General features: G+C 45.8%; 1 protein-coding gene across 2 annotated transcripts in view; it reads right to left on the minus strand.

Moving 5' to 3' along the window:
* NCKIPSD (NCK interacting protein with SH3 domain) overlaps positions 1-23,980 on the minus strand; it is a 166,310-nt gene extending 142,330 nt beyond the window's left edge. Inside the window, exon 1 of one of the 2 annotated variants that reach the window (XM_053301706.1) lies at positions 23,894-23,980. In XM_053301706.1, coding sequence (XP_053157681.1) covers positions 23,894-23,965 — 72 coding nt within the window. In that variant the 5' untranslated portion in view covers positions 23,966-23,980. Of the gene's footprint in view, positions 1-338; positions 670-23,893 lie in introns of those variants that run through there. The other variant, XM_053301703.1, reaches the window with a different exon arrangement.
* Between the last annotated feature and the right edge of the window lie 2,977 nt (positions 23,981-26,957).

Genomic DNA, 26,957 nt, shown 5'->3' on the forward strand with positions numbered 1-26,957 from the left:
ACACCCCACCTCTGCGCGTGGCGGGTGGGGAGAGCCATGATGATGCCTGAAGCGGACCCAAGCTAGCCTCCCTGTCCGTCCTCCGTCATGAAGGAAGAGACGCAGGCTCTCCAAAAGCGCTGGGCTCTGCTTTGGCCCCAGACTTGCCTACGTGACCTTTGCACTTTTGCCCTGGAGGGGGGTTTAGCTCCATCGTGGCGCAGACACAGCCCCTCTCCCCACAGCAGCAGCAGCAGCAGCAGGGAGGAGTGCAGGAGCCCCGACGTGCGTGTCCCCCTAAGGCAGCTGACCCCTCCGCCGCAGCCCTCACCCGCCTTTCGCCCCCTGCCTGTCCTGACCTGAAGGCGCTGCAGGTAAGAGGCCGGCACGTAGCCCGTCTCCCCGGAGCCTGCCCGGGTCACCAACCACCAGTGCTGGTTGCTCCGTTCTAGCAGCAGGAAGGTCTCGCCAGCGGCGAAGGCCAGAGAGCTGGGCTCGGCCGAGCGGAAGCCGTAAAGGGCCCGGTACATGACGGCGCGGAAGGGCGAGGAGGAGACGCCGGTGGGAAACTAGCCGGCACGCTTCCGCCAGCCCCTCCAGCCAAGACGCGCTGCTGGTGCTGCAGCTGCTGCCGCCGCCGCCGCCGCCGGCTCCTGATGTAAACACTCTCCGAATGCTCCGCCCCTGCCCCGGGCCTGCGTCACCGCCCCGGGAGCGTCAGCGCGCAGCCACGCCCCCTCCCCATCTGCCGTCCTGCAGCGCCATCTGCTGGGCTGCCCTAGCAGAGGAGCGTCGCCAGCCAGAGGATTCGCTCCTTCGACAATAGCGCCTTTCCCGTGCATGTCTCAAGCATCCTCGCCCAATCACGGCCCAGCAGCGCCCCTCAGAGACTCAGGTGCTGCCTCGTCCTCTCCCCAGTTCTCTTTTTATCTATCTGATTTTCGGATGAAGAAGGTAATACGAAGGATGCAGAGGGTGACAATCTTGTCGATTAAAAAAAAAAGTAAGCACAATTTTATTTAATAATTATTTTAAACCATATAACATGTTTTCATTCCAGTATCCAAAAATATCAAAGAGCATGCAAAAAGCAACAATAATAAATACAATACAACCCTGATCAGACAACAGCAAAAATAAAGAGCAACAACAATCATATTTCTAATAATAACTGTATTATTATTAGAACTGTATTAGGAATCAAAAAGCAAACTTTCTGATGGTACATTCTGATTAAATATCATATTCCATTCCAATATACTGAGTCTTGTCCAAAGTGATTTCAATACTTAAACCAATTTCCTAATTTATGGATATTTTCTCTGCCTTCAAAGCATTCCACAAGGTAGAAGAGGGTCATGTCATTCTCTGTAAGTAATCTTCTAGCTACGATTTTTCAAAACCAACTAACTTTAGATATGATTGCATTTACCACTGCTTCTTGGTGTTTGTGTGTGTGTGTGTGTGTGTGTGTGTGTGTGTGTGTGTTGTGAACAGAATTAGAAAAACTAATTCCAGGAGGATCATGTACTTTATATAGGGGAGGGCATGTTTCAGCCTATATTTTTTGTAACCAAGACATTTTTTGTAACGAAGCAGAGCATCAGATGGTACCCCGCCTTTCTTTTACTTTCTAAAATGACAGCATTTTCAAGTTGGAAGGGACCTTGGAGGTCCAACCCTAGTCCAACCCTCTTACTCAGTGCAGGAAACTGCTAACAGCATCCCTGGCAGATGGTTGTCCAGTCTCTGCTTGAAAACCTCCAGCGAAGGAGAGCCTCCCAATGCATGAGGCAGTCTGTTCCACTGTCAAACAGCTTTAATAGTCAGGACATTCTTCCTAACCTCTAGCCTAAATTTGCTCCCTTGTCATTGCAACTTGTTGGTGCTGGTCCTGCCCTCAGGAGCAACAGAGAACGAATCCACCCCCTCTTCTGTTAAAAATGCATCTCCACATCCTTCCTTTTTTCAGATCTCTCCCATTTTCTTTCATTTTTTGTAAAACCACCTCCTTCTTTTGTATCTGCAAAGAGGAGCAAATGTGAAATTAAGGCTTTCCATTGGTTCTCTTCCTATACACACATGGACAAGTGAGGTAAGCAAGCATGAAAAATGCCACCAACACCCCCACCCCCCCCCAAACAAATGCTGCCTGAGGCAGCCTGATTCCATCTGCTTCATGGCTGGGCTGGCTCTGGTTTCAGCCACTTCCATCCGGTCCTCCCAAATCACTGTACATCCCCATCACATGTGCTGGTCGTTCATCCTTGGCCTCACATGCTGCCACCAGTATAGACCGTTAACATCATTGTCTCTCAGACTGGAAGAAATATAGCAACTGTTTCAATAAAACTTGCCACATTTCTTCTGTTATTTCCATACTGCAAGCATTAACCCTCAGCTTTCAATGTTTATATTTTTTGTTTCCTTCCATGCGATTATTTAATAGCATGTCATTAACTTTTGATAGTGGCCCCCTAGGAGATTTACATTTTAAATCTTGTTTTAAAAAAAGCTTTCAAATTCAAGATGCAATCTTAGACACATTTACTAGCGAGTAAGCCCCATTGAGCTCAATAGAACTTGCTTTTGAGTAAAGTTACTTAGTACAGTATACAGGTGAAACTCGGAAAATTAGAATATCGTGCAAAAGTCCATTAATTTCAGTAATGCAAATTAAAAGGTGAAACTGATATATGAGACAGACGCATTACATGCAAAGCAAGATAAGTCAAGACTTAATTTGTTATAATTGTGATGATCATGGCGTACAGCTCATGAAAACCCCAAATCCACAATCCCAGAAAATTAGAATATTACATGGAATATTACATGGAACCATGTAATATTCTAATTTTCTGGGATTGTGGATTTGGGGTTTTCATGAGCTGTACGCCATGATCATCACAATTATAACAAATTAAGGCTTGACTTATCTCGCTTTGCATGTAATGCGTCTGTCTCATATATCAGTTTCACCTTTTAATTTGCATTACTGAAATTAATGGACTTTTGCACGATATTCTAATTTTCCGAGTTTCACCTGTAGATTGATTTCCTGTTTGTGCGAATTTGTAACAAAAAATGTCTGCATTGAAAGTATTGAAGTAGCATTGATCTCTTGCTCCCCATAAATTCACAAAACTCAGCACACTACCATACTGAGCCAGCATGTTGTAGTGGTTAGAGTGCTGGACTAGGACTGGGGAGACCCAAGTTCAAATCCCCATTCAGCCATGATACTTGCTAGGTGACTCTGGGCCAGTCACTTCTCTCTCAGCGTAATCTACTTCACAGGGTTGTTGTGAGGAGAAACTTATCTATGTAGAACATCTGGGCTCCTTGGAGGAACAGCGGGATATGAAATGTAAAATAAAAAATAAATATAAATATCTCACTTAAAAAGAAAAAAAGTCCAGTTTTCGCCACACCTTTCCCAAAGTGACACATTCCCAAACTTTATGGAGCCAGGTGAATGGGAAGTCTCAAATCAGGCTGCTAGTTGGAAAACTAGAGCCCTTTTGTTTGGACCTCCATCCAAACAAAAGTAACTGGTCCTACCCACCCCCAGCACAGTACCACAGTTACAAGCCGTGGCTTGTCACTGCTTTATGTTACTTTTCAGATTGTGAGTCCTTTGGGGACAGGAATCCATCTTATTTGTTTGTTATTTCTCTGTGTAAACCACCCTGAGCCATTTTTGGAAGGGCAGTACAGAAATTGAATAAATAAATAATAAATAAATATCCTAGAGACGTAAGTTTTGGGCGGGATATAAATATGTTAAGTAATAACAACAACAACCCAGGCTTTTAATTAGATGTACAGTTTTAACAGTTAACACTTTTCATTCATTTGATTTCTATACCACCCTTCCAAAAATGGCTTAGGGCGGTTTACATGGAGAAATAACAAATAAATAAGATGGATCCCTGCCCCCAAAGGGCTCACAATCTAAAAGAAACATCAGATAGACACCAGCAACAGTCACTGGGGGTGGACAGGGCCAGTTACTCTCCCCCTGCTCAATAAAGAGAATCACCACGTTAAAAGATGCCTCTTTGCCAAATTAGCAGAGTTTTAAATTTTATATTGTTTTAATTTTTAAATTTTTGTTAATGCTTTTTTAAATTGTAAACTGCCCAGAATCATGAGTTTTAGGTGGTATAGAAATATGTCAGATAGCTAGATAGATGTGTACCACTCCACCCATGCATTTTCTCCAGACCTTGCAATATAAGGTTCCCAGTTATCCCTTTTGTTTCTCCAATTTCCCTGCCCCTGCAGCTCCTACTGGAAGGAGAAACCTACCCATAGTCTTTGCTTGTAGATGTGTGAGACTTCCTGCATGGGGCCATGGTGGCTGTGTCTGCCTTGTACTGCTCCTAAGCCTGCCTGGATGAGCACCCATTTGTGCATTGAGTCCCCTTTCTTTTTCAGCTGGCTGACTTCAGTGTTCCAGCTTAGAAGCAGAGATTCAGCAGTGAAGTGGACTCTAGAACTGCGGAGTTAAAATCACGTTCCCTGGGTGATCCTCATGTGGGCCTTTTTGCAAGGAGACCTGCATAAGGAGCATAGAGCTTGGGACTTAGAGCAGCCTCGGGCCATTCCCTGTGTGGGCTTACAATGGGCTAACAACCTGTACCGGTCTGCCTAGAAATTCCCTGCACCTTAGAGTTGGATCACTGGAACTAGGAATGGAACTGCTGAAGATGGGTCATTGTTGCCTGTGTGGGCTTGCTCTGGACTGACCCCTGCATGTGACTGGAAGACCCAGTGCTCCTCTTAGCTGATTGTTGGTACACAAAGTGCCATGGCCTTTGAAATTTGGTGACAAGATGGCACCCTGTTATCTTTCCTTTCCTGCTGCTCTGGCAGATTCTCAGTGGATAGGACTCCTGAGTCTCCCTCAGATGAGGGAGCTGGTCTTGTGGTAGCAAGCATGCCTGGTCCCCTTTGCTAAGCAGGGTCTGCCCTGGTTGCATATGAATGGGAGACTACATGTGTGATATACTGTAAGATATTCCCCTCAGGGGATGGAGCTGCTCTGGGAAGAGCAGAAGGTTCCATGTTCCCTCCCTGGCTTCTCCAAGACAGGGCTGAGAGAGACTCCTGCCGGCAACCTTGGAGAAGCTACTGCCAGTCTGTGTAGGAAATACTGAGCTAGATGGGCCAATGATCTGACTCGATATATGGCAGCTTCCTATGTTCCTATTGTTATAGACCAGGCCTGATCTATATACTAAATATGCTCATTAGCTAGTATATAAAATAGGTCTGGGCCAAGTTCTTTTATATTAGTGACCACCTATGATCTGGATGCAAGGAAGAAAGGAGATCAAACCACTCAAAGATTCAATGGGCTTTATTGAGTACAAAAGGCTTACAACAACCTAGCAAAGCAGAAAGCAGAACACTCTATCAATATTGCTAACAGTATTTAAACAGTACATCTAACCAGTACCAATATATTCAACCCGTGTGCCTAACTAGCATATGTGTGTGCATTTAAATCTTCCTAGAGACTAATACAATTCAAGATACAGGCAGAAAAGACGGGGGGGGGAGGAAGGCTGAGGGCTGGCATGGTTTGGGGTGATTAGTGGAGGAAAGAGGGGGAGGAGAGGGGAGCAGGGAAAGAGGAAGGGATGAGGGGATTCCAGGTTTGTATGAGCAGCATATTTACCAGGCTTGAGAATGGTGGATCTTTCAGCTGAAGAGGAGAGACTGTAGCTGGGAGCAGCAACAGAGCGATGGTCTGGCTTCTGGTGGTCAAGCAGACAGTTTGCTCAGAGCGAGGCAGAGAGTGAAGGTGCCATGGCTGGGGAAAAGTCTTGACTTCTCACTGCGCAGTAGAAATCACAGACAGTTCCTGTTCATGAGCAAAGTTCCTGAGCAAATCTTGCTGTAGGCACAAGATAGCTAGCGTGTGAGCAGAATGCCCGTAGGCACAGAACTGCTAAACTGCCATGTCCAGAGACTCCTTCTTATAGTGGTTCCATCCTTTGATGTCCCTTTTGAGTCTTCTGGATCACAAAAGGCCTTTATTCTTGCTATCCTCAGAATATTGTCTTTTAATTACCAAAATTAGCTCAGGATATTTGATCAGTCCAGAGAGCTCTTAATCCCATCTTCCTGGTCCCAAAAGGTGTTAAAAAGTCAGGAGTTAGTGGGAGAGAGTTAGTTCTATTGGTGTGAGACATCAATTACATTACTTCTTGTTTATTCAAAGTAACGTCAAAAGGTATGCCTGTGTGAGGCAAGTTAATTAACACATTTGACTTAATGCAGAAGCATCCTGGTAAGGGGGATTACTGGACACAGGTTAATTTCAGCAGTGTGAGACTGGTAATTAAGCCTGACCCATTGTCTCAGGGAGTTTCCACAGATAACCAATGCTAGATTCCCCTGCCTCTACAAATCATTGACCAGGCAGTCATGAGATTCACCTCCAGTTCAGACATTGAATTGAACTCTTAATATAAAATAGATCAGACACAGGCCTATATTTCACATGCTTCTGAGTTGATACCTCTGGTTCTGATATGTTATAGACTGCTCATAACACTATGAGATTTACTCATAAGATAGCACACTAAAGGACAGGTATTAAAATGACCTCCTTCCCCTTCCCCTCTTTTCCAACCACACTCCAACATTCATTAACCACTGAGTTCTCCAAGCTTTCATCCACCCACCCACCCTGAAGCTGCCTGCACTCCTGGTATTGCCAAAGTTGCCAAATACCATATTTTGACATTGTACCTCTGCTTTCTAAGAAACAAACATTACAATTTTTTAAAGCATTTACCTCTGAGTCTGTTTTCTCTCCTAGGGTACCCTAACATTGTCTAGCCACTGTATGAACTGCAATCTGTTGTTATTCAGGCTTGCAAGTTGGACAGTGAGTAATTTCCCCATTTTGGTCTCAAAGCCTATGTGCACATATGGGTAGCATATGTGGGCATGAGCAAGCACAGTCACACTTGACCGCTTCTTGCTGGACTTTGCCCTCACCTCAGCTCTTCCAGGCTGCTGTTGGCCTGGCCAAGACCACTCCCCGAGTGATCTTGCTTGGGCAATGGTGCTGGCCAAGTCACAAGGAGGAATGTGTGGGAACGCTCTTTACTATTGCCAGTCACAGGTCCCCTCCCAGGACTGATGGCAACAAGCCAAAGAATTACATCCCCCTTCCCCCACACTAACAGGAACCTAGTGTACTGATCACATAACACCCATACTGCTTCAGCTTCACTGGCTCCAGGTTTGTTTCAGGGCCCAGTTAAAAGAGCTGGTTTTAAGTTTTAAAGCCAGAACAGTTTATATGACTGTCCAAATTAACCTACCCACCCACTTTGGTATCTTGAGGATGTTCTACCCTGTGTCCTGCCACTATCTGAGCAGCGCAAGGGACAAAGCCTTCTTGGCAGTGGCACCCAAGTCACTGAGTGTCTTCTTGTGAGAGATGTGGGCCTTTAGGTACCAACTACATTTTTGTCCACATGTGCCTTTCTCTCATCATCCATTGGTGTGATATTGTTGCTTCTACATTATTATTATTATTTTACACAGTCAGACAGGTGTTATTGACTGGTTTGTTTTACCCGGACATCGAGTCCTTCCCAAGGACCTGGGATGCCAGAATTTTATTGTCAATCTTGTTGCTGTTGTTATAGGTATCGTCGCAGAATATAGGCTGTTCCCAGTAAAGCTGCTTTTTGTAATTGGCTGATGGTGATTTCTGTGGCTCCTATGGTGTTGAGGTGCTCTTCAACATCTTTTGGAACTGCACCCAGGGCGCCAATTACCACTGGGATTATTTTGGTCTTTTTCTGCCACAGCCTTTCAATTTCAATTGGTAGATCTTTGTATTTTGTGATTTTTTTCTATTTCTTTTTCTTCTATTCTGCTATCCCCTGGTATTGCTATGTCGATTATTTTGACTTGTTTTTCTTTCTTCTCGACTACAGTGATATCTGGTGTATTGTGTGGCAGATGTTTGTCTGTTTGTAGTTGGAAGTCCCATAATATTTTTACATCTTCATTTTCTTCAACTTTTTCAATTTTACGGTCACACCAATGTTTGGCTACAGGTAGCTTGTATTTTTGGCAGATGTTCCAGTGTATCATCCCTGCTACCTTGTCATGCCTTTGTTTGTAGTCAGTCTGTGCAATCTTTTTACAACAGCTGATTAGGTGGTCCACGGTTTCATCTGCTTCTTTACAAAGGCGGCACTTGCTGTTTGTTGTGGATTTTTCGACTTTTGCTCTTATTGCATTTGTTCTTAGTGCCTGTTCTTGCGCAGCCGGTATTAAACCCTCTGTTTCTTTCTTCAAGCAACCATTCTTAAGTCATTGCCAGGTCTTGGTGATGTCTGATTTTCCACTTATATTGTGCAAATATTGACCATGCAGGGGCTTATTTTTCCATTTTTCTGCTCGGTTCTTGACTTGTTCTTTCTTGTAGGCCTGCTTTATTTCATTGGTGTTGAATAGTTTCGCGTTATTGACCAATTGAAGTGCATCTTCTTCACTGTCCTTGATATATTCTTCAAGGCCTCTTTTCTCCTCCTCTACTGTTTGATGGACTTGCAGCATTCCTCTTCCACCTGAGCTGCGAGGGAGCTATAGCCTATCGACATTACTGCGGGGGTGCAGAGCATGATTGATGGTCATGATTTTCCTGGTCTTACAATCTAGCGTCTCTAGCTCTGCCTGGGTCCAGTCTATTATTCCTGCAGTGTATCTGATAACAGGTATAGCCCAGGTGTTTATGGCTTGTATGGTGTTCCCGCCATTGAGTTTGGACTTGAGGATTTTTCTAACTCTCCTGATGTATTCACTTCCAATTTTTCTTTTAACTTCAGTGTGTGCGATGTTATCAGCCTGGAGAATGCCCAAGTATTTGTAATGTTCTTTCTCTTCCAGGTTCTTGATCTTGCTTCCATTGGGCAGTTCTATTCCTTCTGTTTTTCTTATTTTCCCTCTGTTCATTATTAATGCAGCACACTTGTCTAGTCCAAACTCCATTGCTATATCGCTACTGAATATACGGACAGTGTTTAGCAGTGATTCGATTTCTGACTGGGACTTTCCATACAACTTCAGATCGTCCATGTACAGCAGATGGTTGATTTTACTTGATGTTTTAGATGTTTGGTATCCGAGGCCTGTTTTGTTTAGTATTTGTGAAACTGGGGTCTTGGCGATTACAAACAACAGAGGGGATAGTGAGTCCCCTTGGAAAATGCCTCTTCTAATGCTAACCTGTCCAAATGTCTCACCATTGATTGTTAACTGTGTACTCCACATGCTCATTGATTTTTTATAAATATCTGGATGTTTTTGCTGACACCAGTTGTTTCTAAACATTTTAGTATCCATGTGTGAGGCAATGAATCGAAGGCTTTCTTGTAGTCAATCCATGCAACACTTAGATTTGTTTTTCTTCTCCTGCAATTTTCTAAAATCATTTTGTCAATCAGCAGCTGGTCTTTTGTGCCTCTGGTGTTCGGGCAATTCCCTTTCTGTTCAACTGGAAGCTGTTTGTTAGTTAATTAGTGTTGCATCACTTCATCCGCTATTATTCCAGTTAATAATCTGAACATGGTTGGCAGGCAGGTTATCGGTCTATAATTACTTGGAATTGCACCTTTTGCTGGGTCTTTCATGATGAGATGAGTTTTCCCAGTTGTTAGCCATTGTTCAATATCACCGCCTTGCAAAATGTGATTGAACTGTTTTGATAGTTGTTTATGAAGGCTTGTTAGGTGTTTAAGCCAAAAGCCATGCAGTTCATCGTCGCCTGGAGCAGTCCAATTTTTAATTTTCTTTGCTCTTTCATTTATTAATTCTGGTGTTATTATTAGATCTTGCATTTGTTGGTTACATTTTAAATCTCTTTCATCCAGCCTGCTTTTTTTATTATAATCTATTCGATTGTCCCATAATTTTCCCCAGAATTGCACTGTTTCCTCTTTATTTGGTGTTTCGATGTTTCTTGCAGTTTCTCCTTCTATGATTTGGTAGAAACGTCTCTGATTCGAGTGGAATTGGAGATTCTGCCTGTGTTGTGTGATTCTGGCTTCATACCTGCTAATCTTCTTTGACACTGCTGTTATTTGCTGCTTTATTATTTCCAGGACTTCTCTAATTTTCCTTGAATCTAGGTGGTATTTTTGTATCAGATACTGTTTGGTGTTTTCATTCTTCAGCTTCTTGTCTTTCATATCTTTAAATTTACTAGCATCTGATCTAAGCCTGGAGATTTTATTTTCTAATCTGATCTTACATTTAGGTGATGTACTGCTTTCTTTTTTTTACAGGTCCACTGATCTTATATCCGAGCTCTTGTGTTGTAATTGTTGCTGCACTGTACATTAGTTGGTTTGTTTCTTGCAAATTCTTGGTTGTTATTTCTGCAAGTGCAGCATTGACATCTTTTAATGCCTGAGCAAGTTGTTTTTTGGCAACTGTTTTTAGAGCTGGAAGTCGAACCCTGGTGGTTGTTTGGTTGATGTGCTCAGTTATTTTTTGCTTTAGTTCTTGTTGCTTTTCTGTTGAATGGCATTTGGGTTTTCGAGGTGAAGGCAAAGGGGAGGTTGCCTGGTTTTGATTTTGAAACAGTTCAGCAACAGTGGCATCCTCTATTTCCAACACCTCCTCCACCTGCGCCTGAGCAGCTGCTTCAGTTGGTGGTAATTCTTCTTCCATATCTTGAGCCTGTGTTGCTCTTTGCAGTTCTTCCAGCTCAACTCCTGTGAATTCTTTATTTCTTATTATGAATCTTCTCTGGTCTGCTAGCCTTTGTTCTGTTATTTCTGTATCTGGATGCTTCTCTTTCCAAATTTGGTACATTCTTTTTAAATAACCTCTTCTAGTTGGACTAGACTTGTAATAGCAGATCATTATTTCCTTGTTGGCATTTTTCGTATATTTTTTTTTGGTTAAGCGACGTTTCTTCCAGTAACCTTGCAGTCTCCAGCCCTGGTTGCTCAACTGAAGATCCTGAGTCCTGTTGCCCACTTGCCACCAGATATCCAGGAACTATAGCACCTGGTGCGGTCTTTGTTGACCTGGGCGACGACCGATCCGGTACAGATTTATGAAAGTTACGTCTCACCATATTGTTGATGGGAGAGGCACTCTTTGTCTGGCTCCTCTGGTGAGACCTGTCCAGTATGGTTGGACCTCTGGCATAGCTCTCACCTTCCTCAGAGCACACAAGCCCCACAACCACGCCAAGGTAGTGCCTCACTGGGGGTTATTGTTGTTGTTGTTGTTAGTATTATTAGCAAGCCCACTGTTGCCATTGGGACTTGCAGTGGTGCTGTCGGAGGTCCAGAAGCCGTGCTGCTGCTGTAGACAACTGGCAGCTGCACTAGCAGCCTTACAGCATCCCCCCTGCTTCATGACAATGGAGGTGGGGGGATTGGTAGCACTGCCAGGGCAAACGCTAGTTCTCTAAAGCAATGCCACTGCTTCTGGGTCTGCTGCAGGGCTGGCTCCAGCTTTCCGAGGGACATCCAGAAACTCCCCTCTATGGGCCTCCTCTTCCTGGTGAGCCCCAGCAGAGTCACTCTGCCGCTGCCACCACATGAAGGCTCTGGTCACAGAGATGGCCTCAGGGATCAGGGTCAGGCCCTTCTGAGGGTCCTGGGCTCTCAGCAATGGCCCAGTGATTCCAACTCTGAACTGGCTCTGACTGCTGGCATCAGCGGAAAGGGACTGAGATAATAACCATGGGAGTTTGCTGTAGCCCGCAGGCCACCAGTGAGCCACCATTTCTGCTATTAACAATGACCAGTAGCCTTCTATCTATCTATCTATCTATCTATCTATCTATCTATCTATTCAGTTTATATACCGCCCTTCCAAAATGGCTCAGGGCAGTTTACAACAGAAAATAAAAACAATTAAAACCAGTTAACAATTAAAATCAAAACTGTAAAAACAGAATAAAACCAATTAAACAATCAAACAGCTAAAAAAAAAAAATCCTGGAAAACCAGGGCAACCATTTAAAACAATTTAAAACAGTTTACAGCAGTTTAAAAACCCTGGAAGGCCAGGCCAAACAGATAGGTTTTAAGGGATAAACAGATAGGTTTTTAGATTTTCAGTTACACACTTAAGCAAAGCCATCACTTTCATGCTGGATCCTCAAGCAGTGTTTTTATTAAGATGATGTAATACATACATGCATGAAGAATAGAAATGAGCAATCTACTGACCAGTTAATACCAAAGAGTCAGTCATTTAAGATATCGGGAACTGGCTTGATAACCAAATGAAACTGGGTTGTACACAGCACATATTTCCTCCGTCCCTCCTCCATCCCCTGACTCATACTGCAAGGTCAGATTAACACTCCATGAGGTTGAAAGGCTGTGAAGGAAAAGCTGAACATTTAAAGGAGACACTTCATGGAAGACTGATGACCATAAGTTATTGCTGAGGCAAGACAATGGAAAGATACAATAGAACTTGGAAATGATGCAGCAAACAAGGGCCAATGTGGCGTAGGGGCCATAGCTCAATGGTAGAGCATCTGCTTTGCATGCAGAAGATCCCAGGTTTAATCCCTGGCATCTCCAGATAGGGCTGGGAAAGACTCCAGCCCTGGAACCTTGGAGAGCCACTGCCAGTCAGTGTAGACAATACTTAGCTAGATGGACCAATGGTCTGACTTGGTAGGAGGCAGCTTCCTATGTCTAGGGGTGTGCACGGAACCACAGAGCTGTGGTCTGGCACTGGGGTGGGGGGTTCCTTTAAGAGTGGGGGAGGGCTTACTTACCTCTCCCGCCGCTTTCCCCCCTCCGGCACATGAATTTTCTTTAGTAATCGGGGCGGCAGGATACCTCCCTGCCGCCCCTTCCCTCACTTGGCTGCAAAAGGCTTTAAGAAGCCTTTTGCACGTGCACATGTCACGCGCACAAAAGGCTTCTAAAAGCCTTTTGCAGCCAAGCGGGGGAAGGGGTGGCAGGGAGGTATCCTGCCGCCCCGATTACTAAAAAAATATGTGCGCCGGGGGGGGGAGTGGTGGGAGGGGTAAGTAAACCCTCCCCCACCCTTAAAGGAACCCCCCACCCCAATTCACACAAACCGCCCATGTCCGGACTGGTCCAGGGGCCTGTAGAATGGCCTCCGGACCGGTCCGGGCACATCACTACCTATGTCTTTGTGACCAGGTGGTGAACTTGAACCAGAGAGGCACACGTGTGAATCCTTGCTCAGCCACATGGAATGATCTTAGTCAGTATCTTGTAGCCTAATCTTCCTCACAAGGTTATTGCAAGGATATTGCTGAATGAACTGATGTATGCCATACTGAGCTGCTTAAGAAAGAACATGATGCAAATAAAACAAATGTTTAGAGAAGGGCAGATTCTCACACAACCCAACTGAGGCTGCCCAACCAGGAATCAGGAGATCTTCACATTGTGTATGCTCCCGATTTCCGGTTGTAAGAACCCAGAAATTTCTGCTGATATCAGATTGGCCCTGCACCAACTCAACATTTAACTGGGATTGGTAATCTGGATTTATGGTTGCCAATCCCAGTTACTGTCAAGCTGATGAGGTGCCAACCTGACATGGGCAGAAATTTCTGGGTTCTAATGAGCAGAAATCAGGAGCACTGACAGCATACAAAGCTCTTGGCAGCCTTGGGTGGGTTGTGAGAATCTGCATGAAGAGCTGGACAAAAATCATTCAATATATTATTCAGCATCCTTGGATCTGCATTGCAAGGTTGCTCCAAGTTTTGGTGTTAGAGCAAAGTCTTGATGTGATGATGGGGAAATGGCAACTAGATTTCCATTCTGACTCATGTTTGCTGATGCTGCACGCACTGAAATGGTTTTTAATGCAGTTCTAAATAGTGCAACAAAGTGCAAAGTGCAGTGGTCAACAACAAAACAGCAAGTGTTAATTTAATGTACATGAGGTTGGATTAGTTTAGTGAGTGCCAGCAGAGGGCACTAAAAGCTCATAAAACAGAAGGGTGCTCCCCGCCCCCCCCGCCCCCCCCCCCATCAGCTCTTCTAAATTACCAAATATAGAAGCCCCAGTTTTTCGTTCTCTACAACAAGGCTGTTTTCTTTTTTAAAGTATTATTTTGTATTACTCATTCCTAACCAAAAATAAAATCTGAAAGATGCAAAGCTCTGGAAAATCTGCTGATACACTGTGGCATGAGTTTTTGTAGATAATGGCCTAATTTGTCAGCTTTGTGGTGAACTTTTGCCAGAAACAGACTTGGAGAGAATCTAGTGTTGCAGAAGTGAAAGAATTGGGATTAATGAAGATGTAACTGGTGGAGCTGGAAGAGGGCCTGGTGTAAAACATAAAAGCATAAGAAGAACCCTGCTAGATCAGACCCCAGGGCCTTCTAGTCAAACATTCTGTTTCAATAGTGGCCAACCAAATGCCTCCAGGGAGCCCAAAGCACGGCTTGAAGGAGGCAATGGCCCTCTGCCACTGGTCCTCGTCACACTAGCAACTGGTAAGAACATAAGAAGAGACTTGCTGGATTAGGTCTAAGGCCTGTCTAGTAGGGATGTACACGAATCGATATTTTCATTTCAATTTGTACCTGAATCGAAACACTCCCCGATTTGTTTTGGGTCCGAATCACCCCAGGTTCGATTTGTACCTGAATTTTCCAAATCTGAATCTGAATCAATTTGGATTTTTTAAAAAAGGGTCCCGGGACCTAAAGAGTGGGAGGGGGTGGTAGTGCCCAATAGATGGAAGCTACCACCCAAATTTCAAAGAAGTTTGGCAAAGGGGTGATTTTAAAAGAATTTTAAGTTTATGTGTCTTTAAGATTTCCCCCATAGGGAATAATGGAGATTCCAGCAACCTTATAGCTCTACGTGGGGGGCACCGGGGTGGCCCAGATTGGGGTGTGGTGGGAGGTAGTGCTCAATGGATGTAAGGAAGCTACCATCCAGATTTCAAAGGAATTGGGCAAAGAGCTTATTTTTAAAGGATTTCTGAAGTTTGCGTGTCTTTAAGCTTTCCCCCCATAGGGAATAATGGGGGTTTCAGAAGCCCCATAACTCCACCTGGGGGTCACCGGGGTGTCCCAGAGCGAGTGGTGGTGTAGTGCACATAGGGTGCCAACCACTCCCATTCCCATCTGGGTGGTAGCAGGCACCCATTGGGGCACTACCAGCCGACCCACTCTTCTGCCCCTAAGCCCCCTTTTCTGCCCTGAATCTGCCCCAAAGATGCACAAATTTCAGAAATTCTTTAAAAACTAACCCTTTGCCCAATTCCTTTCAAATCTGGGTGGTAGCGGGCACCCATTGGGGCACTACCACCCAACCCACTGTGGCACTCCTAGGAGGCACCCACAGGCAGAAATGGGCACTGTCTGTCCCCATTGTCCCATAGGGTGGATGCAGAACACATCAACAACAACAGCAGAGCTTTGCAAAGAACAAGGTTTCCAAAGGTCACACACATCCACTGTGCCACACACTCATCACATCCATTGTGTCCCACCCCCTCAGAAATGCAATTGATCTACACACAACAGTATAAAACAACAACAATGAAATGCACTGCCCCATGCACCTCCTCTCAATGCAGGTAACAGCAGCAGCCAGCAACAAGCAAGCAAGCAAGCAAGCGTCATATCACAGATGCAGCAGACTAGGGCAGCAAACTAGGGCCAACAACAGCATCAAATGTGCCCTGCCCTCCCTCCCCCAGCATTTTTCATCCACAAACAATAGACACAGCCTCATCTGTGGCACCCGGCCATAAAAAGCGGGTTAAGTAAGGAAGGGTGCAAAACAACATCCTGCCAGTGGAACAGTGAGGTTTGGCTCCCCTCCCACCTACACAAGTAAAAGAGGGACGATAACAACAATGGCACACAATTTTTTGGTGCATTTTTTTTTTACATTTCTGCAACAGGTGCCTGTAGCACCAGCACAACCTATTGTAGATGCAAGCAATCTAGTTTAAATAAAAATGATGATGATGCTAGAAGTCACAATATGACCCAATCTTCATTGCAAAGAAGTCCACAGAGCGAGAGAGAGAGAACCTGTCCTGTGCCCATCCATGAGGTCCCCAAAATACAGGCACAACAAGCCAACTAAGGCATTTGAATTGCATTATATATATATATACTGGAAGACTTGAGATTATGTAGGGGGGAAGCATAGAATACCTGTGCATGTGTGCTCTGTGAAAGGGTTAGTGGGTTTAGGGTTAATTTTTGCCATGGCCTCAGAATGCTGCAGTTGGAGGTGGGGGGTGGGGGATAAATGGGCACAGGGAGGAGACTAGAGTCTGTGCCTTCCTGACTACTCAGAACCTGTAGGCTGCTGGGCAGAGAATATTAATGCTGATAGTTTATGGCCACAGAGGGCTGGAGGACAGGTTTCTGTTTTTTAAAAATGGGGGGGGGACAAACACCTTTGGAATGGGAAAAAAGACAGAATTGTTTTTTAAAACTATGAGGCTATGCTACCCTTCTAACCACTTACTAGTACTAGCTAACGTGGATCCTCCCACACCAGAACCCCTGTTTAAACTTATTCTAAACTAAACAACATACAACTTTTAAAATTCAATTGCAACCCAATACCTCCTTCCAAACAGGAAAAAAACCCAAGAATACAGAATTCCAGCGGGGTGTGTGTGTGTGTGAGAGAGAGAGAGAGAGAGAGAGAAAATGGGGTACATTCACTCAGTCTAAGGCTTCACCCATGTTGTGTGTCCAGTTGTCCACTTCTGTGGTTTGGTCTCTGAGTCTACGCTTTCTTCTTCAATCTTCTTCTCTTTCAGTCTTCAGATTGTGGGGGGTGGGCGCGTGCTGGGGCAAAAGCCTGGAAAATCTGGGGTCCAGGTGGCCAGTAGCCACAGGGGCTGGGGCAAAAGCCTGGAAAATGTGGCTGGCCAGGTGGCCAGTGGCTGGCTGCACAGATACAGCATGCACAGGCGGGCAGTGATTCTCTCAAGGGGGTGAAAAAAGAATTCTTCTCAGGAACAAAAAACCAATTCAGCAGATAATCCATTCCCAGGCTGGCATGCAGTAGCCAGCAGGGGCAGGCAGGCTGGGTGGCAAGGCATGCTGGGCTCAGGCTGGCAAGGCAGAGGGCAATAGGCAATAGGCAATGGCATGGCAAGGCTCTCTCTCTCTCTTTTCTCCCATGAAGCAGAAAGGCAGAATGGTGGCTGCTGCCTCTTTAAATCTGATTGAAAATCCCTCCTTGAACTCCCCCCACCACCCTTGCCCCTTCTTTGACCCTCCCCCTGGCCAATGTGGAGTCAGTCAGAAGTGGCAAGAGCCAAAAGAGCCAATTGGGAACAAGGAGACAATTGTCAGCAGATCAGCCCGTGCTTTCATTCACTGATCTGAAGGCGGGAAATTCAAATAGACATCAAACACAAAATGGAGACTACATGGAGATCGTCACAAAATGGAAGTCCAAAGCAACAAAACTTTCAGTTCTGAAATCCGAGCGATTTGTTTTGTGCACAAATCACCCAAAACGGCCTGATTCGGGTACAGATCGTTCTGTACCTGAAATGTTTCGCACATCCCTAACCATCTAGTCCAGAATCCTGTTTCACACAATGGCCCACCAGATGCCTTAGGAAGCCATTCAGCCAGGAGATGAAGGCATTCCCCCTCTCCCACCACTGTTCCTCACCAACTGGTATTCAGTGGCATCCTGCCTTTGGACATGGAGGTTCCATCTGGGCATCCTGGCTCATAGATAGACCTGCCCTCTATTAATTTGCCTAATTTCCTCTTAAAGTCATCCAAGGCCTAGTGTACACATGCAGCAGAATCCTAAGGTAACAAAGTGGACTGCAGGTTGGTGATACCAATTTTGAATACTCCTCCTGTTGTTTTTTTAAAAAAACTATACATGTAGAAAAATAGCACCTCAGTGAGCAAAGTACTAACCCAGCCTAAAACTGCTGTTAGGTTAGTTTTCAACTGGCATAATTTTTTTTCCTACTTAGGGCAGCATTCAAAAGTGTGATCATTCACCTGTAGTCTGAAGTGATGCTGTGTCCATTCCTACCACCTCAGGATGCTGCTACCTTCTTCTGCTGCATGTGTAGACTTGGCCTAAGTTAATAGCCATCCCCACACTGTGTGGCAATAAATTCCTTAAGTTAACTATGAGCTGTGTGATGTGCCTTCTTAAGAACATAAGAACATAAGAACAGCCCTGCTGGATCAGGCCCAAGGCCCATCTAGTCCAGCATCCTGTTTCACACAGTGGCCCTCCAGATGCTGCTGGAAGCCTCAGACAGGAGTTGAGGGCGTGCCCTCTCTCCTGCCATTACTCCCCCGCAACTGGTACTCAGAGGCACCCCGCCCCCGAGGCTGGAGGTGGCCCACAGCCCTCCGACTAGTAGCCATTGATAGACCTCTCCTCCATGAAGTCATCCAAAGCCCTCTTCAAGCCATCCAGGTTGTCGGCTGTCACCACATCCTGTGGCAGAGAGTTCCACAAGTGGATCACGCTTCATACACTGTCCTGAATCTACTGCCCATCAGTCTCACTGGGTGGCCCCAAGTTCTAGTATTATGAAGGAGAGAGGAATATTTCTCCCTCTCTACTTTCTCCAGGCTATGCATAACTTGATAAACCTCTTACCATGTTCCCATAAACTAAAAAGCTCCAAGTGTGTTTAGCCTCTTCTCATGCCAAAGATGCTCCAGCCCACTGATCATGTTGGTTGGTCTTGGTGAGCAGAACTGGGGTGGCTCTGCATGATACCATATGTGGAGGTCACCAAGCCTTATGACTGAAGACCCAGAACTAGGTATGGAAGGGTATTGGCCCAGCAAAGAACAAGTGAGAAATTACCTAATTATTTCATGCTCCTTTCTGTACAAAGCAGTGAATGCCAGCTTTCTCAAGAAGAACAGAAATAAAATGACATTCTGTTGAAGCCTTTAGGTAGCTAATAGATCATTCCATACATACTCATGTATGAAGTTCTTTGGCACACTGTGCAGTACTTACCTACCAATTGTGCCAAAGCACAGGGCTGACCTCTGGGAAGTAGAAGACATGTTGGAGAATTGCCACTGATCTAGTGTCACTTGTGGGTCAAGTTCGTTTGACCGCAAACTAAGACCGGATAAATGAGATTTGACAAGTTTGTTTTCCACCTCCTTTAGATCAGCTCTGCCATTCCCCAGGAAAGCAGTAGTGTTGGCGAGATGGTTTAAAAAATCCCCATTCATTTGCATGAGATCCTTGTAGCTACAAATTATAGGGAACTTTCCTAAGACAGGTTTTATTGAAGCTCTGTTTTGGCTTCCATCAACATTTCCCAGAATATATTCCCTGCCAGGAACCTCTACATTCATTTTGAATGTTTGCTTTAAGTGAAATAGCTAAACCCGCCCAGAGCATCTGTGCACTAGGACTTTGTTGCTCTCCCCCACCACAATCCCTACTTTATTGCTCAGTGGCAGCCACCCATTCTTACTCGCCTGCTCCCCACTGCTCGTTCACTCACTCACCCGCTCCCCACCACTCACTCCCTCACTTGCACACTCCCCGCTGCTTGCTCTCTCACTCCCTGCTCGCTCTCTCACTCGCCCCCTCCCCACTGCTCACTCACTCACTCATCTCCCTGCTGCTTGCCCCCTCCCTGCCATTCACTTGTGCGCCCCCTCCCCGCTCACTCACTCGCCCCCTCCCCACCGCTTGCTCACTCCCCCCTCCCCCCGCTTGCTCACTCACTCGCCCCCTCTCCGCCACTTGCTCACTCACTCGCCCCCTCCCCGCTGCTCGCTCACTCGCTCACTCACCCCCTACCCGCTCCTCTACCCTATCTGCATATAGAATCCCCACTGCCCAATCACCACGGCGCTTCTGCTCCGTTACCTCCAATTGGTAAAGCACTGTGTGGGCAAGGCTTGACTTGTATGACCGTAGCATATTATAGAGAGAGATTCTGTGGCAACTCTGTCCCCATGGCTTATAAATGTTGCCCACTGTGTGTGGAGAGTTTCTTTGACTGTCCAAACTCCCAACAGCAGTATCTGATGATAGTGGCAGCGTAGCCTAACAACTCGCCTATGTTCTGTAGGTCTTTGATAAGGCTGCCTGGCTACCTGCCTCACCCCGCAGTCCAGAGATATCACTAGTCTTATGGAAAGTAGGTGACATACTGCCCAAGAGTACCTCAGCCTAGTAACATTGTGTTTGCTCAGTTTGCGTAAGTTGCACAAATGCAAAACTTGTGCAAATTGTGTTACACAAGAATAAGTCAATTGGAAATGATGGGCTTACTCTTGTGTAACAGAAATTGTGCATTGGTGCAGCTTGTGCAAATACAACATTACTAGGCTGATGTACTCTTATGCAGTATGCCAGCCATTGTTTTTACTTGCCTCAAAAATCCTGATATGTTTTGCCTGAGCAGGACTCCCCACACTGACCCTGATGTGCTGCTTGAGGTGATGTTCAGTAGCAATTTGAGATACAATTTGAGAGACTCCTTGTGCAGGGTTTGTGCCAGGAGAAGGGAGCTGGGGCCCAGTTCCAGTAGCACTGGGAAGCAGCTTCCAACAGCTTAAACAGGGGCGCCTCAAAAGGCCATTTTGTCTGGGGATGATGGGGGTTGTTGTCCAACAACATCGGGCGACTCACATTTGGGACGCCTTGGCTTTGAAAATGAAAAAAGACATAATTGCCTTTGTCATTCTACAGATACAGAATATTTCATATCAACAGTGAAGGGCCCATGCTGCTGACAATGTCAGATTTACCATCAGCAGCCCTTGATAAGACCTTTACTTCACCCATCATTGGCAGTTACCTTTGTAGAAAACTGAAAACTGAAGGGCTCTGCATATCAGAGCAGGAACAGCCAGTGCCCAAGATAAGATCTCCTAAGAAGATGCTGAAAGGCATAATCTCCTACTGTGTGGGAGATGGCAATGATAAACCCCTCCTGTATTCTACCAAAGAAAACCACAGGGGCTCTGTGGGCGCCAGGAGCTGACACCGACCCGACAGCACAACTTTACTTACAGGCCCTGAAGGTGATGTGTAATTTGGTCCAGTTTGTCCAGATGGCCAAACTACCCAGGATGAGCTCTTTTGCTCTGGGTAGCTTGATTATCTGTCCCACCTGCCAGCCAAGTGGGGACCTATGAGATGCAGAAGTTTGGTAGGGTGTGCGGTAAAAAGGTCCAGTGTATGAGCTGTTAATCTTACCAACAAGAGCCATGGATGCTCCTAGAAACAATGGATCATCAGTCCTCAAAGCACAGTAGGGTGGATGACTGCAGCAGACAATGATAACTCAGGCAGAAAAGCTGCAAATTAAAAGATTCACTAGACTGGCCAACCTGGCAAATCACATTTCACACATTCAAGGGTGAATAAGAGGATGAAATGAGATGAAAAATACTCAAGAACAGGGGCGTAACTGTAGCTGTGCGGATGTATTCTATGAGCACGGGCCTCCTGGGGCTCCCGAGGCGAAAGGCAGCCAAGGGTCCCCCTCACCTGTTGCCCCCTCCTCCATTTCCTCCTGCTGCTGCCACCAGCTGCCACTCCCCAACCTGCTCAGGTGGCAGTAAATGGCAGAATGGGCTCTTTCCTCCCTTGAGCACCACCTCACCTCATGTCGATGTAGTGCATGGCCAGCTTCAGTGTGCATGTGCGCCTACCACTTCCCTGCTGGTTCACATGGCAGCAAGTGGCCAGATGGGCTCTTTCCTCTCTCGTTCACTCAAGAGGGAGAAGAACTCACTCAGCTACTTATCACCACATGAGCTGGCTGGGGAATGGGCAGCAGGAGTGGGAGGGAGAAAGGCAGCATTTAAGAACATAAGAACAGTCCCACTGGATCAGGCCCAAGGCCCATCTAGTCCAACATCCTGTTTTTCACATTAGTGGCCTACCAGATGCCTCTGGGGAGCCCACAGGCAAGAGGTGTGTGCATGCCCTCTCTCCTGCTGTTGCTTCCCTGCAACTGGTATTGAGAGGCACCGTGCCTCTGAGGCTGGAGATGGCCCACAGCCATCAGACTAGTAGCCATTGATAGACCTGTCCTCCATAAATCTGTCTAAGCCCCTTTTAAAGCCATCCAAGCTGGTGGCCATCGCCACATCTCATGGCAAGGGTCCTAAATTTCCCAACCTTCAGTTTCATGGGGTGATCCCTGGTTCTAGCGTTGTGAGAGAGGGAGAAACATTTCTCTCTGTCCACCGTCTCCACGTCATGCATAATTTTATACATTTTGATCATGTCTCCCCGTAGTCACCTCTTTTCCAAAGTAAAGAGCCCCAGATGCTGTAGCCTAGCCTCATAAGGAAGGTTCTCCAGGCCACTGATCATCTTGGTTGCCCTCTTCTGCACCTTTTCCAGTTCTACAATATCCTTCTTAAGATATGGTGACCAAAACTGTACGCAGAACTCCAGATGTGGCCGCACTAAAGATTTATAGAAGGGCATGATAATATTAGCAATTTTATTTTCAATCCCCCTCATAATGATTCCTAGTGTGGAATTCACTTTTTTCACAGCTGCCGTGCACTGAGTCGACACTTTCAATGAGCAGTCTAGCATGACCCCAAGATCTCTCTCCTGGTCAGTCACCGACAGCTCAGATCCCATTAGCGTATATGTGAAGTTGGTGTTTTTTGCCCCAATGTGCATCACTTTACACTTGCTTACATTGAACTGCATTATTTGCCATTTTGTCGCCCAGTCCTCCAGTTTGGAGAGATCTTTTTGGAGTTCCTCACAATCCATTGTGGATTTCACTACCATAAATCGTTTAGTGTCATCTGCAAATCTGGCCACTTTGCTGTTCACCTCAACTTCTAGATTGTTTATGAACAAGTTAAAGAGCACTGGTCCCAGTACCAATCACTGGATTTAGGAAATGCAGTGGTATGGAGGGGGGGCTTTGCAGTGGGTGAGTGACAAGGGGGTGCCAAAAACACCTGCCCCAGGCCACTGCCAATGTCACTATGCAGCTCAGCAAGAACCTCTGGCAAGATCAGGGGCTCCTAACCTACCCTTCTCTTTCACCTTAGACTAAGGCAATATGCAAACAGTGAAGTGGTTCTTTCTTAAGAAGAGAATTCCCACAAAAGTGCAGTGGGAATTACCCTAGATCATCAGCAATGGGTGTGACTGAAACACCTAGGAATACCTCATTTGCATAAACAGGGATAAAACAGGACTGGGGCAGGGAGTGGTTTTTAATTTGCAACAAAAATCCTTGGCCAACCTTAGAAAGACAATAAGAAAGGGGGGGGCGGGGTGAGAATCACATAAAATTAAAAGATAATACAAGACCTACAGTACAAATAACAACTAAGCAAGCAGGTAAATGGTTAAAAGGAAATGCAATTCAGTTGCATAACATGATGTTTTCTTGGCATATACTATTCATTTTCCTTTGGGATCTAATCATAATTACCAAATGGTGAAAATGGTCTGGCTTGAATTATTCATTTCTCAGAACACAACAGGGGGGCTTTTTAGAGAATGGGCTTTCCCCAGAAGACTAAGTCGTGGTCTGAAGGGCCCTCACTCCTCTGAAAGAAAAAATAAAAAAAATAAAATCTTCCTTGGAAGCACTGCTTTTGTTCATTTCTTAGCACTCAGATAGTTTGGTTTCAGTCATTCTGAGCCAGCGTAGTGTAGTGGTTAGAGTGCTGGACTAGGACCGTGGAGACCCGAGTTCAAATCCCCATTCAGCCATGATACTAGCTGGGTGTCTCTGGGCCATTCACTTCTCTCTCAGCCTAACCTACTTCACAGGGTTGTTGTGAGGAGGAACTGAAGTATGTAGTACACCGCTCTGGGCTTCTTGGAGGAAGAGCGGGATATAAATGTAAACATAAAATAAAATAAAATAAATTCTCAGACTATCAAATGCAACTTACCTCTGGATTTGCTTTGGGGATACAAGGTGCAGTAGCATCATGGGCAAATATTGGATACAGTGCCCATAACATCACTGCCAGGAACTAGCCCATCCTCTCCCTCGCCATGTTCTTTTGAATGGCCACAATCTGAAAGGAACAAAAACATTTTTCGCCCACCCTTCTTTCTGTTGTGATCTCCTGCAATTTGGAAAGTTGTCTGCTGCTTAGCACTGGATGAGAGTAGACGGAATGCTTTAACAAAAGGGAATGAAAACTTCAGGTACTACAAAACACAAGTGGCTTAGAGAGATCACAACCAATCCATTGGGTTACAGCAGCCCAAACGTAGGAAGATGGCTTGGCTGCCAGCACACAAGTCCATGGAATTCCTTTAAGTTACTGAGATAGAGGCTCCTATAGCTATCACCCGCATCTTCCTTTATTTATTTAATATGTGTGTGTACTGCCACTCAATGCATCTGTAGCGGTGAACAACAAAATAAGATAAGCAATTCAACCATTTTAAAGAATTAAAACAATTACAGACTTCATTTAAAAGCCTGCCCAATAAGATGTGTTTTCAAGGCTTCTTAAAGGCCAGTGAAGATGTTGAGCCTGGTATCTCAGCAGGGAGCACATTCCAAATCTCAGGGGCAGCTACAGAGAAGGCCTGACCCCAAGTCGCTGCCAGGCGATCCAGAAGCAATTGCAGGATGCCTTCCCTGGATGACCACAGTGAGCAGAATGCAGGGTTCCCTTAGCCCAAGGCATTTCGTCCTTTTTAACGGTTTCCCCAGCAATTGGCATCCCACCCAGAAATCTATTGGCAGTTAATGTAATGATTTAAATGGAGTAATAGGATCTCTCATTCTAACCCTGGAGACCACCCTGGGGAGAGCCAACGTGGTGTAGTGGTTAGAGTGCTGGACTCAATAGGACTTACTCCAAAGTAAGAAAGCAGAGGAGTCTACTCTCAATTCACTAGAGCAGCCACTCCGCTCAGTGCAGCCACTCCTTCCCCCAGTGGTAGGGGTGTGCACAGAACCGCCACACTGCGGTCCAGAACTGGGGTGGGGGGTCACTTTAAGAACGGCGGGAGGGTTTACTTACCCCTCCCGCCGCTTTCCCGCTTGGCACCGTAAGTAGTAGTGTAATTGCTTTGTGCCAATAATGCTTTGCGCGCACATCACGTCACTGACGTGACGTGATGTCTCTGACGTGCGCACGCGCACAAAGCATTATTAGGAGCTTTGCCGAGCTTTGCCGAGCCGCAGCGGGGAAGGGGCGGCAGGGAGGGATCCTGCTGCCCCAATTACACTACTACTTACGGTGTCAAGCGGGAAAGTGGCAGGAGGGGTAAGTAAACCCTCCCGCCGCTCTTAAAGCGACCCCCCACCCCCAGTCTGGACCACCCAGGTCCGGACCAGTCCGGGCCCATCCCTACCCAGCGGCGGGCCAGGGGGAAGCCCAGTTGCCTGGCAATGACCGCCCCTATTGATCACCTGCCAAGGTTCATTCTACCCTGGTAAAAAGTTGGGTACAAAAGGCAGGCTGCCCAGGCCTGGAGCAGCCAGGAGTGGAGGGCTCCCAGTGCTCCAGATGACCCGAGCTGCCTGGGGTAATCCAGGCAGCTCGTATTGTGAGAACGACCTCATTAAGTCATAGCAATCATTAGTCAACACAGGAGTCTTGCCTCTGAGAGAAAGCAGCAGCCATACCTCTGTAGTATGGAGCCAGAGTCTCATGAGCCCCATCAACCAATCAATATCTTTATTGCAGTCAGCAACCAGCATTTGCTACACATTAGTCCCATTTGCATGCTGCTGCTACAACTACCAAATATATTTATATACCACTTTTCAACAAAAGTCCCCAAAGTGGTTAAAACAGAAAAATAAATAAATAATAAATAAGGTGGTTCCCTGTCTCAAAAGAGCTCGCAATTTCAAAAAGGAACATAAAGTAGACACCAGCAACAATCACTGGAGAAATGTTGTGCTGGGGTGGGATAGGGACAGTTGTTCTCCCCCTGCTAGATATCAGAGAATCACCACTTTTAAAAGTCTATCTTTGGGATCACCCTGCAGGGATGGGAGGTTGACATGAATAAGACAGTAGGATTATGGTAGGTGTGTCATAGTTATGGTCATCGGTAGGGTCATAGTTGTGGGGCGTAGCATTACCATCTATAGGAGAAGATGCACAAGTGACATGTTGCAGGGATTAGAGAAAGAGGAAAGGGCCATAGCTCAGTGGTGGAGCACAGAGAAGGACTTTAGTTCAGTCCCTAGCATCTTCAGATATGGCTGGGAAAGAAATTTGCCTGAAACCTTGGAGAGCTCCTGCCAGTCAGTGTAGACAATATTGATCTAGGTAGACCAATTATCTGTCTCAGCATGAAGCACTTTCCTAGTTCATGTCCAATGGAAGTTCCTGCCCTCTCGGACTGTACAGTGGTGTATCTATAATCCTGCTAGAGAAAATGTTAGGGGTTGTTGATTTTTACCCACAATAGGTAAAACAGCAGAGCACTAAGGAATGAGCACACACTCCAGTTACAGAGTAGGTAGCAAAGGATGGTTTGGATATTGCAGCTATTTAGAGGAAACACATGGAGATCCTTGTATGACTAAACACTAAATATTTATTGGTTAAATACACCTAGACGGGAAAGACCTATCTCTAATCTAAAGGACTACATAGTGGATAGCTAAGGAGAGAGAGAGAGATGTTTCCATCTGCTCTCTAGGAGGAAAGGAAGGATTGTGACTCAGCACAGGAAGTGCTGCAGAGTCAGTTCAGGGGTCATAGAGTAGGGACAGATAGGGAGACCCTGACTCACTGTCTCTACTCCCAATGCCCCTAGTGGTCATTAGGACAGTTGGTGCAAAAGGTCGATGCACTGGAAGTTCATCTCCAACAGAAAAGGACTGTCCCCTTTAGCGATGGTACAGCTCTGGAACAAACAGAGGAATTACATTTGGGTGGGGGTGAGGGAACAGTTTGAAATGAGGTCTTCTCTTAGAAGCACTGCTTTTAAAGGACAATTAACTTTGGGGAGAGCTCTGCTATTACCAACACC

The sequence above is a fragment of the Hemicordylus capensis genome, chromosome 2 (genome assembly GCF_027244095.1).
Source record: "Hemicordylus capensis ecotype Gifberg chromosome 2, rHemCap1.1.pri, whole genome shotgun sequence".
NCBI classification, from domain to species: Eukaryota; Metazoa; Chordata; class Lepidosauria; order Squamata; family Cordylidae; genus Hemicordylus; species Hemicordylus capensis.